The 16680-nt window shown below is 39.3% G+C and overlaps 1 protein-coding gene across 1 annotated transcript in view; it reads left to right on the plus strand.

Annotated features, from left to right (window-relative positions):
* Nucleotides 1-16680, plus strand: part of LOC126235775 (organic cation transporter protein-like) — a 162096-nt gene that overhangs the window by 130198 nt on the left and 15218 nt on the right. The window contains exons 6-8 of the mRNA XM_049944577.1: nt 5687-5818; nt 6028-6197; nt 11487-11618. Of these exons, the coding sequence (XP_049800534.1) occupies nt 5687-5818; nt 6028-6197; nt 11487-11618 (434 nt within the window). The remainder of the gene's footprint in view (nt 1-5686; nt 5819-6027; nt 6198-11486; nt 11619-16680) is intronic.

Raw genomic sequence — 16680 nt, forward strand, 5'->3', positions numbered from 1 at the left:
AGTTTACCAACAGTTAAAACGGAACAGCCAACCACTATGTAACGCCCATGCACAATAGTGTCCAAACAATCTGAATTTTGCATCATGGTGAAAAGTTTCCGATAAGCTGAATTCTGCAGCAGCTTAAAATATCAAAGCGATCTGCATTTTATGTAGAGTAGAATCATGTTCAAAAGTATCCAAATAATATCAATTTTGTGTAAATTAGCGCCATGTTCATAAGTATCGAAATGATTGGAATTTTGCGTGAATTAGTGCATGTACAAAAGAATTCGAAGGAGCTTAATTTTTTTACTTGTACAAAACTATCTGAAAGATCTGCAATTTTCTTCAGTTGGAACCATGTTCAAAAATGTCTAAATGGTCTGAATTTTGCACCTTGTACAAAAGTGCCTCAGTTTACAGTCCTAATCATACGTCATAGTCTGAGCAGTTCTGATGGTCGTTTCTTGATCACAAACATATATGAACAGATGATGACAAATGGCGATGAAAAAGTTAAACTAAATCCTGGTCACATTTCTGTGCCATCATTTTGTGTGAAGCTCATCTTACTTCTACTACAATTGATTGAAAGTCAGTCAAACATTGAAGAGACTCTCATGCTAGGTTATTAACTTTCTTTTGTGGTACAAAAGTACGGCATCTCCTGCTGATGGTGCTAACTTATGTTGTTATATAGTCAAGATGATATGACACTCTGCCTCTGTACATCTACATGTTACAGCAAAGCTGTAACAAGTCGCTCCATACATCGACATGTTATAATCAAATTTTAACAAATTGCTCAGTATAGCGCCATGTTACAACAAATTTACCCCGTAGGTAATTGTAATAAAATACTCCTGTTAAAGCAAACTACATTGTACATCGCCATGTTCCAGCAGAGTTGTAACAAACAGCTCTATACAGCACCATGTTAGAGTAAAATTGTAACAAATACCTCAGTATTCTAAAACTGTAACAAACTTCTCCATGTAAAAATTTTTTGTGATTTTCTGCTGATAATTCTAGCTCATGCTACCTCACAATGAAAACTGCATGACCCTTCATCCTATACATTACCATTTTACAGCAAAATTGTATCACATTGTCACACACATTCTCATGTTATAGCTAAATTGTAACAAATTACTCCATGCATCACCAATGTTAGAAAAAATTGTAAAATGTGGCCCATTATGTTGCGAACAAATACTGGATATTATTGGGGCAACGGAGTTGAGATTATTTGTCAAAAACTTGACTTAGATTTTAAAATTAATTATAAGACAATCTAGATCACAAGGCACATTTATTAAAAGGTGAACAGTTTCGATCGTTACATGATCATCTTCAGACCTTCAATCACATTGATGGTCAATGGGTGTGCATGGAGCAGAACTACTGAATGGCAATAGGTAACTGCTTGAGTAGTTGGCTGCAGATTCTCATATAATGAACGAAACAGTCACCTTTTAATAAACATGCCTTGTGATATTGGCTGTTTTACAATTAATTTTAAACTTTACGGTATGTTTGCTGACATCCTCCAACAATGTTTTCGAAAATAATAGACTTAGTTTTGCTAAAAACAGTACAACACCAGCACTGATATGCAGTGATTAGTGCCTCCCTACCCAACACTGGAATTTGTACAGTGCCACACATAGCACTTGTGTACACCCTGTACTAAACTTTTGTCAGAGGTTGATGATCAGACAGCAGTGTCTGCAGCAATCAGAGCCTTCCTCCTTGGTACTTGAATCTGTACTATTACGGACACAGCTATTATGTTATCATTCATGGCAGCTACCATTACACCAGATTCTACTGTGTGACCAGTGATGGTAAGTTGACATATGGTGACTGCCATTACTTCAGATGCTATTGGGACAGATGGTCAGTTGATAGGGTGACTACCATTTCCTCAGATATTATTGCAGGGACAATGATGGTCAGAGAACTGAGTGACTTACATCATCCCAATGTTGCTGGTTGCAGATTATGATCATCAGGGATGGGCTGGAGTTAGTGATGTCAGGGAGGTTGTGCTAAGATGTGAATATAAGCTTAGTCAGCAGTCTCAATTTAATGACTAAATATTTTGCTTGTTGGAACTAGTCTTGACTTGCTGGCATCAGCAAGTCTCATCTTGCTGAATAATCACTTTTGCTACTTGGAACAAGGAACAATTTGTCAGAACAAATCTCAACTTGCTGAATTGGTGACATATGGGGCAATTTGTTAAAACAGTGGAGATGTACGGGACAATTTGTTCAATTTTACGTAACAATGGTGATGTATGTGGCTATTTGTCACCATTTTGTGGAACAAAAATGATGTATGAGGCAATTTGGTAACAATTTAGTGTGACAGTTTTGATGCCTGGCGCAATTTGTACAATTTTATTTGGTGCTTGGGATACTGTTTGAGAATGTGGAGTTGCTACTCACTGTCAGGTTATGGCATGTACACTGTCAGCTTCTGTTGTTAAAGCACGATTTGGATCCAGTTACTGAAACCCATGGTCAGCACATAATTGAATGTAACTACATATTTCAGGTAATATCAGTCACCATGTAAACTATCATTGCCCCACTCAGTAGTATATAAGCTAATGTTAGTCATGATGTCAACTGACTATTATTGTCCAACAATAGTGTCTGGAGTAATGGCAGTCACTACATCAAATGACCATAATTGGCCCAACCAATAGTATCTGGGGTAATGGCAGTCACTCTGTCAACTGTCCAAAGTCACCACGTCAACTGACCACCATTGACCCCAATGCTATCTGGAGGAATGGCAGTCACCCTGTCAACCAACAATCGTTGCCCCAATAGTATCCTGCATACTGCCAGTCACATTAGTGGCCCAACTGGGGTAATGGTAGTCATCATGATTGAGGAAACAAGCATTGTGTCTAGCATTGTACAGATTGTGTACTGGGGTGGAAAGTTCTGATCACTGCATATGCTGCACTCTGTTCAGTGAGCTCTGAAATGAATGTTATACAAAGTGTACATAATCACTGTGTTCTTCATTGTACAGTTTCCAGTACCAGGTAGGAAGGTTCCAATCGCTGCGTATGCTGTGCCGTCATCATCACATTCTGACTTGTGCTGTAATGCCTTTAGCTACACTAATACAAATTTTCGAGAAACAATCTTACCACCATTGCCCCAATTGCGTCCACTAAGCATCCGCGAGATATGGGGTAATCTGTTACAGTTTCATGTAACAATGGTGATGAATGGAGTAATTTGTTAAAATTTTGCTGTAACATAGCGTTTCATGGAGTAATTTGTTACTGTAATATGACAGTGTATGGCGCAATTTGTTACAGTTTTTCGATAACAGGAGCAGCTTCTTACAATTTCAAGTAACAATGGTGATTTATAGGGTAATTTGTTACAATTGTATTCTAACAGAGCGATGTATAGGGGCAATTTGTAGCAGTTGTGCTGTAACACGAGGGTATAACAGTTTGTTACAGTTTTGATCCAAAATGGTGACTGTGGGGCCAAGAGTCATGTAGTCTTTACTGTGTGACTGTAGAAGTTAGCGTTATCACCAGAAGACGACAAACGATTTTCGCTGCAAGATAAAGTTAGTAAGCTAGCATGAGAGCCTCTGTAACGTTTGGCTTGCTCTGATATGGGTTGTAACCGAACTAAGACGAGCTTTTGACAAAACTGTAGCAGAGAAACTTGGCCTGGATTTAGTTTATCTTCTGCATCGCCATCTGTCTTCCTTTGTCACATATATTTGTGGGAAAGAACTTACCATCGTAACTGATCAGATTATGCAATACGTCTGGGACTGTAAAGCGACGCAGTCTTCAGAGTACAGACTGGCTTGTATGCATAACAATCACATACAGATATTACACAATGAGAGTGTCAGATTTCTGCGAAGTCAGGCAAGTCCAGATTTGACGAATCTGCTGATGAAAGATCACACAGTTCTCCTAGTCTCCACCTGCCCACAGTTAGCTTTTAACAATCATGCACAGATATAAAATTCAGATCGTTTGTGCACATTTGAACATGGCATCAATTTACACGAAACTGAGATTGTTCAGATACTTTTGAATGGGTGCGAAAGTCAGCCCGTTCAGATGCTTTTGAACGTGATGCTAGTTTACGCCAGATTCAGGTCATTCAGGAACTTTTGAACATGGTGCTAATTTGTGCAAAATCGATGTCATTCAGATACCTTTGAACATGATGCTAATCTATGTAAGATTCAGATCATTCAGTTGCTTTTGTACATGGCGCTAATTTACGCGAAATTGAGGTCGCTTGGATACTTTTGAACATGGCAGTAAATGATATAAATGGTATAAAATTCAGATTTCTTAGATACTTTTGAAATGGCACAAAATTCCAATCATTTGGATAACTTTCAACGAAGTGCTAATTTATACAAAATTCATATTATTTTGATGTTTTTAAACATGGTAGCTACATACTAGCTGGATGTTTAATTTTAATGTCCATTAGAATACTGCAGTGTGATTGGCTGTGGATGATAAATACTGGGTTTTGGTTGGCTGTTTCACTTTAATGCCCAGTAAAATACTGAGCTGTCATTATGAGATCTAAACGTGTATTTGTGTGTTGGAGAGACACATTTTACTGATGAGGCAGAATTTTTGCTGACCAGGGGAATTTATCATGTTACTACTGTTACTATTGACACGACATCTTGCTCCTATCATTTAGACAACCGAAACATGGACGTTATGCATTTGCTCCGCCGCTGTACGGCCTACAGCCAACAGTGCAGGGTCAAAGCGTGCCAAAGAGTACCTTGCTGTACTACTGCCATATATTACCATTTCTATGTTCTACAAATGGAAATTTGTGTGGCAGTCAAACTACGGCATGTCTGTACAATCCTCCTGCGTGAACGATTTTTTAAATATAAAACTGATAAAGAGATGATACTCCTCAGAGGGTACTATGAGGTACAAAAGATTTAGTAAACAATTTAAAGCACCAGCAAACTGCCCTGTTTAACCATGTCACTCATGTGACTCACTTAGTCGTTTTAAAATGTACCTTAAGGTCTACTATTGAGGCAGCCGAAACGCCTGGTTCTCTAAGTGGCGTCGGTTCACAGTGGATGCACTTAAATGTTGTAAGCTATCTTACATGTAAAGTGACTGTCCGGCCATCATAAAGAAAATCAGCATAATACCACCACAGATCCCTGTTATTACAACGACCTTAGCAGACACTATGTGTTTATGTGCAAACACAATGTCAGTATGACAGTGTGCTCGACTTGAAGATGCGCAATGTTGGCAGCCCCTGTACGCATGCATATCTGTTGCTAGTTTTTTGCACAAACCAAGATGCATTCAAATATATATAGATTTTGCTAAAAAAATAAAAAATGAAATGGACCCACTGCATGGACCTTCTAGTATATTACAAAAGCCTCCACTAGCATTTAAAATCAGCAAATGACTAAAAATGTAAATTAATAACTCTTGAATAAGAAATGTACTTGCTGGCATCAAACAGATTATTAGACATGCCTTATACTTAGTTTTTAGTTTATTCGAGCATAATTGTAATATAGTGAAATACACATTTACATACTGAGTCTGTTATTTGTGTTTGAGGTATTTCATTTCTTATTTTCAAGACACTTGTTCACTGTGCACATCCTCTTGCACACTTATGCTACGCAGGTTCGTGCCAAACTGCCCAGGATGGGAACCTAGAAAGAAGAAAAAACAAAGAGCTATTGAAGTAGGACAAGATGCTTCACCGCCCATCGAAAATCAAATGAAGGTGGCAGTAATAGCGCTGTCAGAAACGAGGTAGGTTAAAATAGTACTCAGACTATACCTCAGATATACCTTCTGTGATTTTAGGTATTGATTTAAAGAAAAGAATGCGTTGTTTTCAAAGAGGTTACAGCAGTTGTTTGCAGAAGTGTTTAACATGACTGTAGGTTCGTAGAAACATTATCAGTAATTTCAGAGTTGGAGAGTTAATACTAAGTATATTTTTCCTTTTTTCCGTTAAGTGCGAAGGACGATAAAATGTCGCTGCCCCCTTTGCGCAAGAGCTTCCGACGTTGGTCGAGGTACGCAGCGGTCCATTGCATCTGGATTTTTACCTTAGTGAGCTATTACGGTGGTTTGCTCAACGCCAAGAACTGGGGGTCCTCACTGCTGATAAACACCATCGGTGCAGGTGAGTAACCAGCCAGTTAGATTTACACAGTACTGGCACTTCCACCTTCGGTTACTCAAGAGTCCTTTGCTACCGTGGTGTTGTAACCTTCCCGTATATAAAAATCTCCGGTACAAAATTGACTGAGAATTGAAAATTTTGGACGTAAGCAGCGCTACGCCATGGCCCTGTGAAATCAACCTGAATAAACTGAAAAATTCTTACCTCATAATGGTGTCGCCGGATAACACTGTCTGCTCCTAAATGGCACAGCTCAGTGCAATGCTGGCCTATCTACTACTACTGAACAACATTTGTCTGAGATTTGCATTATTAGAAAAAAAACTGACAAAGTTGCATAGCTGGTCCTCTGATTATTAAACAACACATGACTATGATCTGGGAAAATTTGTAAAATATTTAAATTCAAGTAAATGACTGGTAAAAAATTGTGTTCTGGAAAACCTTATTATTGAAAATATTTCTGGAAACCATTACATAAAAAAATGAACATTACAAGTCTGACTTAATTAGTGCTGACAAATCACAAAAAGATTGAAACAAATTCATATTAACATCTCAGACAACAAATTTAAGTACGCTCCTGGCGATGAAGAATAATAAAGTTTACCTTACACTAGATGGCAATGAACTGCGCTGCACCAGCGGCGACTGCTACTTCTCTTACATGGCTAGCAACTGTACTGTAGCGCTGAGCTACTACGACTTCTCCGTAACAGCGAGCTATTGCAACTGCTCCATAACAACGAACTATTGCGACCGCTCTGTAGGATCGAGCGATAATTATTACTACTGCCGACGCTGCTCTGACCTGCGATTCTATTGCAGCAGAGATGTTTTATATCGCAGGCAGCGCGTGAGCAATACATCGAAATTACATTTGCTCCAATAGGGTAGTGAACAGTAAACTTCTTAACGAATAACCGGCCTCGAGTGCAGACTGCTTGCCAATTACGCACGATTTGTTGACCGCTACGAGCAGAAGAGATAAACATGTAATAATTAGGCAGTGAAGAAATAACAAATAAGCTAATGCAAACAACAACTTCGAAACAATATATGACGATTGGTGGGCGATAATGAGCAGTCTAGTACTCGGAGCCGATTTTTCGTGCGCCACTCTGTACCACTTAAATAATATAGTAGAACTTTTTATATTTTCTTTACAAAATGTGACACCAGAAAAACGATTATGGAGCACGGGCTTCATTCGGTTGTAAGTCGGTCTGCATTCCATAACAATAAACGTGCTCTTTTACCTTGGATCAGAAAAAGACGGAAAATGGCCACTCGTGTGTGCCGTGGCGACTTCCTTTGCGTATGTAATAACAAAAAAATTTTGCCTTTTTACAAGTGTTTCTTCTGCTGTTTATCGAAATAGTGAAGGAAGCTGATATGCCGTTTTGTTACTTGAATAGATGTATGTATTACATAAAACGTAATTTTATGTAACTTACGTAATTATAAAATATATTTTAATTACCGGTATTGGACGCTGAATAGAATACGAAAAGAACCAGAAGTCCAGATTTCAAAAAAAGGTTTGAAACAGATCTATAATGGGCGTGCGCAGTGAACGACACAAACAAGTCGATAAGTAGGAGCAGTCGGCAGTAGAACTGTGACGAGTGGACACGTGAAGGACGAGTCCGCCCGAGCGAGACCGAGACCGAGACAGGGGGGGGGGGGGGGGGGGGAACGGGACCGAGGTTGGAACGAGACCGGCCGACGTGCCGTTGCGGGAACGAGACCGACCGTTTCCCGTTCCCGGGAACTGTAAGTAGAAATCCGCGGCCGAAGTCAACTATGAAAGACCGTTCCTTAGAATACGTTCCTTGCTCGTTCCGTTCATCTTGATGAACCGTTCCTTTGGACCCGCTAGTTCGCGAACGACCCATCTCTACACCTTTCAGATGTAGAAACACGCCTATCAACTTTCGTCCATGCCACACAAATCCACTTCGGCGTTGCGATTATTTTCCGTTAGTGCATAGTAATATATATACACCTTGAAGGCTGTTAATGATACCTTCCATACAGATGCGCACACTTGTGGGAATCAGGTAAAGGGTGGGAGCAATGAAGATAATGACAGTGAACGCTACGCGGGTATTCTGCGACAAGTTGAGAATTTGGGTGGATGAGAAATGTGTTCAGATAGCCAAAGCGGTTAACGCGAACGCTCGTGCAACGCCGAAAATCTGGGTTCGAGTCCTTGTCCGGCACAGTTTTTCACTTGTCAACACCGGATTTATTTCAGTGGCCATTTGCGGCTGATGTCTGAGTTTCTGTTACGCCATTTGTTGGATCGCGACTAACGTAACCAGTAATATCTTGGAAAGAAGACACAGTCTCGATAGGCCCCACGATCCTGCCGCTGTCGAATTCCGATACGTGCTGTAAACGTTTCTCCTTCTAACACGAGGCATAACTCGATCTTCTCGTGGTTATCCTACATTCACATGCGATTTCTTGCATAAAAGAATCTAAACGGTATCACTGGTAACTGCTTCGTGCGGTTGCACTGAAATTTCAAGCATGTAGCACACTCACGCCAGTTTGACGTCTGTTGCATGCCGACTTCATAGTGTTCCAGTTTTAAAGGCCAGCAGAACATTTAATGTTAACGTTAAACGAGTACTTTGCACAAAAGATTTAGCTTTTATCACATATTGCTGTCCATTTGCCCCTGACCTCTGCTCCGTGTGCACTTCCTCGTACTATCTCTCCCCCCCCTCCCTTCCTACCTCTTATCGCTCTGCCCTTAATCTCTGACGTATGTGGCTTTAGTAATATTATATGTATCATTAGAAACTGCATGAAGAGTCTCAGAATAGTATGGCGGATTTTCCTTGTAATGTGTGACATATGGCTGCCATTTAAAATATTTTGAATCGTCTTCGTTTTTCAATATTCAGGTAAAATAATAACTTCAAATTTCTTTATATGTTTTCTTTTTTGTTTGTCAGTCTCAATAGCTACCTGTTGTTACATTACTTTCATTTGTAGATCTGATAGCCACACTTGTATTATCGAAAACAATCAGCATTTATAATATATGCAGCTGATAATGTGAATGTTAACAAGTCTTAGCGTTATAACGCTCTGTAATATTTATTATATGCCAAATGAAAGAGCAACTCAAACAGTTTTACCAAGAACCTTATAAATGTTCAATGTGAGCACCATTTGTCACACGGCACACATCAAGTCCATAGCCGAGTTCTTCCCAAACGTTGCTAACAAGGGAACCTCCCCATCGCACCCCCCTCAGATTTAGTTATAAGTTGGCACAGTGAATAGGCCTTGAAAAACTGAACACAGATCAATCGAGAAAACAGGAAGAAGTTGTGTGGAACTCTGAAAAATTAAGCAAAATATACAAACTGAGTAATCCATGCGAATTATAGGCAACATCTGGGAGAGACTCCTGCCAGCAGCGCCGTGGTCCCGTGGTTAGCGTGAGCAGCTGCGGAGCGAGAGGTCCTTGGTTCAAATCTTCCTTTCAGCGAGAATTTTAATTTTTTATTTTCAGACAATTATCAAAGTTCAGGCACTCAGACATAACTTCGCTCTCCAAAATTCCAGGACATGTTCAGATTTGCTTGGACATATGCACGATTTGACGGTCTACACACGGAAAAATTTGAAAACGTTAAAAACATTTGTTTTAACAGAGCACAAGGTAAAGTGAGCGACTGTGAAACTGTTGGATTCATTTTTTGCAGTTTATGTGACAAACTCTTATGTTTTCATCACTTTTTTGGGAGTAATTATCACATCCACAAGAAAACCTAAATCGGACAACGTAGAAGAATGTTTTTACCCATTCGCCAAGTGTACACGTTATGTGGGTCGACAACATATTCCTGTCATGTGACGCACATGCCGTCACCAGTGTCGTATAGAATATATCAGACGTGTTTTCCTGTGGAGGAATTGGTTGACCTATGACCTTGCGATCAAATGTTTTCGGTTCTCATTGAAGAGTCACGTTCTTTCGTCTACTAATCGCACGGTTTTGCGGTGCGGTCGAAAAACACAGACACTAAACTTATTACAGTGAACAGAGACGTCAATGAACGAATGGACAGATCATAACTTTGCGAAAATAAAGAAAAATTTTTCGCTCGAGGGAGACTTGAACCAAGGACCTCTCGTTCCGCAGTTGCTCACGCTAACCACGACGGCGCTGCTGCGATCAGATTATGCTTGATGTTGGCTATGTTCGCATGGTCTACTCAGTTTGTATATTTTGCTTATTTTTTCATAGTTCCACACAACTTCTTCCTGTTTTCTCGATTGATCTGTGTTCAGTTTTTCAAGGCCTATCCACTGTGCCAACTTATAACGAAATCTGAGGGGGGTGCGATGGGGAGGTTCCCTTGTAAGTGTTTCTTCAGTGATTGTAGCAACAGCTGCTTCAATCCGGTTTCTTAATTTAGGGAGGTCTGCTGGTAGCGGAGGCACGTACACACGATCCTTGATGAAGCCCGAAAAGAAAAAATCGCCTGGCGTTAGGTCAGGTGAACGTGGAGGCCATGCAAAGCAAGCCCTGTCATTGGGCCTTGCGGTCTCTCCAGCGCTTGGGTGCAGTGAAGCTCAACCAATCGCGTACTTCGCTATGCCAGTGAGGTGGCGCACCATCTTGCTGGAAAATGAAGTTCTCTGGCTCATCTTCTTCCAACTGAGGGAAGAGCCACTGCTCTAGTGTATCAAGGTAATAAGTGCCAGTTACAGTAGGTTCACCAAAAAAGAAAGGCCTATAAAAAATAAAAAAAAGTAAAAAAGAAAGGCGGAAACATAGCGCGCTGCGCATGCGCACTGGTGCCAAACACAACTGTTTGAGTTGCTCTTTCATTTGACATATCATTTATAACTGTAAGATTAATGTAATAAATATTATAAAGCGTTAAAACCCCGATATTCATTTATAAACACCCTGTATACAGATGTAATATTTGTCATTATGGAATATAGACTATTATAAACACCGTTTTAATTGGTTAATTGATGAAAACCAGTTTCTTCCTTTTCCTCTCACACTCTCTCACGCTCACACTATATCACTCTATCACTCTCTCTCTCTCTCTTTCTCTCTCTCCTTCCCTCCACCTCTCTCTCTCTCTCTCTCTCTCTCTCTCTCTCTCCCTCCACCCTTGCAAAAGAAAGAACTTCTGAAGCACTCAGTCATCGAAACTAAATGGACCCGACTTCTAGTAACGGCAAGGAACAACACAAGAAATACTGTTGTATTTTTATTTATAAAATGACCGGCTTTTGTTTCAGGAGTAGCAGAAATAGCAGGCACACTGCTTGGACTTTCGCTGCTTCTGTGGGCATCAAATTCGTGGCTCCCAATGGGAATAATTAATATTACAGGAGGATCGGTGTATATATTATCCTGGATTTTGCCAGATGGTCAGTAGTTTTTTTCACCAATCAGTCTTTCAAATCAGATTTGTTGTTATGCACAACGAATGTGCTAATTATTATCGCAATGTGTGTTGTGTTGTACACGTTAAATGTTTGTTTTTATTTTTGTCTTCGGGTATTATCCGCTCGGGCAGAGGACGAGTCACGATAATCTACAGTTTATAATGGGCAGCACTTATTTTAGTAGACCAGACATATTTAATCTCTCTCTCTCTCTCTCTCTGTCTCTCTCTCTCTCTCTCTCTCTCTCTCTCTCACACACACACACACACACACACACACACGCACACGTCTACGCTCACACAAATTCACTCATATTCCAATCATATGAGCGTATTCTTACATTAGGATGTAAACATTTTAAGTTAGTTAGATAGTAATTTGCCCAGCCGCCAAAAAATGAAATATATGTCAGTGTATGAACATATCAGTTGTACACCGGAAATGGGAAACATTGAAAATGTGAAAAGTCAAAATCTAAGAAAACAGGAAAAACCATGGCAGAGTCACATTGCAAATCATTTTATTCGAAGGATCGCCAATTTTGAGAGTTTCACATGACTTGTAACGTCTAACAGAAAAAGTGTTGTAAAAGTGTAATAAGCTTAGATTTTAAGATATGGTTTTAAAAAATTAGGTAGAGTTGTAAATATCGTGCTTCACTTGCGCAGAATCACTGAATGTGCACAGCATCACCTTACTTGTTTCTGAACAATAAGAAAGAGAAGAATATTGACAACGCCGACATAACGAGAAATAGTATTCCTTGTATTTGATATCGAGCAAATCGATCATGAATAATACGTTGTTCTTTTTTCAGTACGTAATTTTTTGGCCAATGGAAGGTGAGGAATATTTCCTAGGATAGGAAGATCATACAGTTTGAACACCTTCTTCAACAAAACAAGCTTATCCCATTCTCCATCTTCAAACGAAGCTTTAATAGGAAGTTTGCCATTCTGCCCTGGCCTAAAACATGCTGTTGAAGCTTTTGTTGTCTGTAGCTCGATGATATTTAATAAGTTGTTAACCAAGAAAGTCCGGTCTGAAAAGTGACATAAATCCATTTCATTATGATGCTCATTATGCAGTTAAATTCTAATGATTTTAACTTACATTACTTTGTGGTGGTTCTTTCTGAGCAACAGCTGTCCCTCGGTTACATACGGCTTTCCATGAATTCTTGGCTCAGTATTCTTCTTTATGTTTCTAAACTTGCCATTCCTTTCTATCATAAATCACTGGACACAAAAGATTCACGTCAAAAATAACTGAAATGAAGGAAATGTACTGTCTTGCTGCCTGTAGGAAAGTGACTCGGCGTTCCTTACGTCACGATCAAAGGAACTTCTTCTTCCTTGCTTTTTGCCGTACCTCTATGGGATGGGCAGTGTTATATTGGTTTTGGCAATGTTAGTGACAGTTAGTTGCCCGATGCTTGTAAATCTCGTGTTCAAGTGTGAGAAACTTTTGTAAATGTTTGTGTGGCGTGTAACTGAGGCGGGGCGGGTAGTACCGACCTAGTTGTATGTGGGATACTGCCTAAAATCCACATCCAGCTTATCTGGCTCACCAGCCCTTGTTGTTAATCTGCGAGCGAGTCTCACGAACAAAGAATCATACGCGCTGCTAAGTCTGTTGTAGATATTTTGAAGTACAAAGAAAATATCCTGTTTTGGTACTTTCGGCGTTTCCCATCTTCAGTTTCCATTTTGTTGCATGTAACTTCTTAGTCCTGGCACGCAGCTGTTGTCCACAAAGCTCTTACAAGGAGAGGTCCCCAGCGGTGCTATCGATTTTTTGAAACTGTCTATATGGTGATGTAGCTTAAAATCCCAGGTACCACACGCTGCAGCCATTCACGATGGTGGGCTCCCGTTCGCAACTGATTGACGAAAAAATATTCGGAATATTGTGTGGCATTCAATAGCGTTAAAAATCGCACTTTAAACAGTCTGGTAGAGAGGGTGGAATGGGTAGCAGAGCAGAATGGTATGCAGGAGATTGTGGGTTCGAATATTCTCAACTGGACTTATTTTTTTTATTTTTAAATCTTTATCGTAATTACTTCTATTTCTTTGCCACATCATTTTAATCACTGAACTTTTCCATTTGTTTCCATTTGTTTCATTCTTTCTTTATATCATTCTTTTTCCAATCCGAATTTTTGTGAATATGAATTTAATTATATTTATCTACAATAATATTCAATTATTTGAAAATTCTGATCCATCAGTTCAAAGCAAAAGACGAAATAATCTATTTATATTTGTGCAACGATATGAAAAACGTATTTTTGTAATGAGGTGTGCATTTTTTTGCACGGTAATCTTCGTGCAAACATTTAAAACATAGCCTAAATACCTATTCCACTACAGACAAAATAAGACAATTGGAAATTTAAATGAGAGACAGGTTTGTAAGTAAAACGATATTCAAGCAAGATGAGAAATAGATATGATGAATATAATAATGTGGACAAAAAATAGGTTGATAAAACAAAAGAAATTAAATCGAAATTAATAAATAAAATTAACTAAAAACATATGAACAAAGATTACAAGTGGAGAAAGAATGATAGGAAGAAATATGAAGGAAATCAAGAAGTCGATATTATGATTAAAATTATGTGACAAAGGAATGGGACTAGAAAATTATATTTAAATTCAGTAACTGAACAAAAATAACGATCAAAGTCATTTCGAAAAATATTGAAAAATAAAGAAGTTACTGCACCTGATGAAATTCGAACTCGCAACCTCCTGTATGCTCTGCTATCATGCTATCCATTACACCACATAACCAGACTACATACTGCACGTGTTTTAACTCAGTTGAGTGTCAGACAAAATTCCGAATTCTTTTCGTCATCACTCGCAAAAGAGGGTCCACCATGGCGAATGGTTGCAGTGTGTGATACTTGGGAACTTAACCTACTTCATCGTATCGATAGTTTCAAAAAGTCGATCGCACCGTTGGAGACCTTTTCTTGTTAACACTGTTCTAAGATAATTGTCGGATGGTACTACAGTGTATAGCCAAGAATGGTGTGGAGGTGTCAGCAGAGCCGCATTTACAAGCAAGTTTTCTGGGCTGCAGTCTATGGACACGGGCCTGCACCACAAAAGTTTAAATAATAAAATTACTGTTATTTATGCTGTGCTGTACTGTGAGCTCTGTTATAAACGTACAAGACGTACACTTAGTTATCGTGTATGGCCGTACTCTACAGAATTTTTCGGTGAACAGCTAAAGTGTATGAAGGCAACATTCACGCTTCGAAGTCTGAGATCCCTCATATTAAATTCCCAGTGGCACACTATCAGATAAGTGTGTTTCAGTTGTCTAAGTCGATACAGTTTTAAAATATTATGATATTATGGCTGAGGCTATTATGGCAATTTACACTGAGTTTAATTGTGCGGTAATATTGTGTTCTTCCATACATCATTTCATCCATACCAGGACCCACATACTATTTCTTTTTTACTTCCTTTAGCAAGCTCTTGACCTCTTGAAGGTGGGAAAAGCCGCTTTCAGACACATTTATTCCTAAACGAGATATTTCAGAAAACGTACAAGACTCCAGAATGAGATTCTCACTCTGCAGTGGAGTTTGTGCTGATATGAAACTTGCTGGCAGATTAAAACTGGTTCCCAGCCGAGGCTCGAACTCGGGGTCTTTCTCTACTGGAAGCATGTGCTCTACCAAGCACGACACGCAACCCGTCCTCACAGCTTCAATTCTGCCAGTACCTCGTCGCCTACCTTCAAACTTCACGTTTTAAGATCCACAGCGTTTACCACGTAGCTTATTCACTAGCAATGTAAGTGGTCAAGCGCCCACCAAGAGCATTTTAGTGGAAAATTCAGTAGGAAAATAAGTTAATTCATTTGTTTTTAAAAATACGAATGTATAGAACATTTTTTGTTGCAATAAATTACACTCCCACCAATTGTTTACAGTTACAGCATGTTGTGTTTAATACTGAAATACTAATTTTTACATGGACATGAATGTCAAACCTTCCTGTTCTTTTTTTAAAAAATATAGTTATTCATAAAGATGTTAACTACCATAATGATTTCAATTCTTTTCATTTATTAATTGCAACAATTTTTTGCTCATGTGTGTGTAAAGCAAAGTTTTACGCCACAAAATACTAAACCTTAAATGCTATCTTATGGTCTTTTAATTCGAAAATTGTTGTAAAGAGCAATTTGTGAGGGTTATTTATGACAAAATTAAGTATCTGTAGAGCCCACACCACAGATTTCAGCTTAGGGCTTTGTTAGTAGTGCAGGACGGACTGTACTGTTGCCAGATTTTCCCACTCACCATCAATGTGACACCGTACCTCTTCCCCATGCAGTGTTGCCATATCTCCTCTCTCCCCCTAAAGGTCAGTCGTTAAGGTCACTCCTTCCCTCCAAGGGCACCCTCAAGGTCACCCCATCCCATTCCATGTCCCCATCTTCCTGCCCTATGAAATGTTGCCAGATTTCCCTCTCCTCTAAAGGACTGCCTTTAAGATCACTCCTCTCCCTCAAGACAACCCCCCACCCTTTCCTTCCCTTCCCCACATCTTCCTTCACGTAGTGTTGTCATATTCCTTGTGGGAAAAAACCAAGATAACAGATCTTGCGCATTTGTGATACTAAAATTCAAGATGCTGAAAGTAGGGTACATAGAGGGAAATTTTTGATATGAGAATCATAGTTGTCTGAATTGGTAGCCATTTGAATTGGCGTCTTATATCTACTACTATGTTCGAGATAACCCATATTTCCAGCTTAAAATCGAAGACTGAAAGATCACTTGCCCAAAGTTAAACTGGTTGAATTGGCGTTTATATATCGATAACTATGTTGGAGATTCGCCAATTGTGCTACTTAAAAATTCTGTACTTCAAAATTGAGTAATGGAAATCGGTCAAATTTCTGAGCTCTGTTGCTCCACCATAAACAATTTCGAATTCTGTGCTCTGTTATTATATATTTATAAACAATTTTTGCGTGATCTCTGGAGCAATGTGTGAGTGTTGGG

This window comes from Schistocerca nitens, chromosome 2 (assembly GCF_023898315.1).
Source record: "Schistocerca nitens isolate TAMUIC-IGC-003100 chromosome 2, iqSchNite1.1, whole genome shotgun sequence".
NCBI classification, from domain to species: Eukaryota; Metazoa; Arthropoda; class Insecta; order Orthoptera; family Acrididae; genus Schistocerca; species Schistocerca nitens.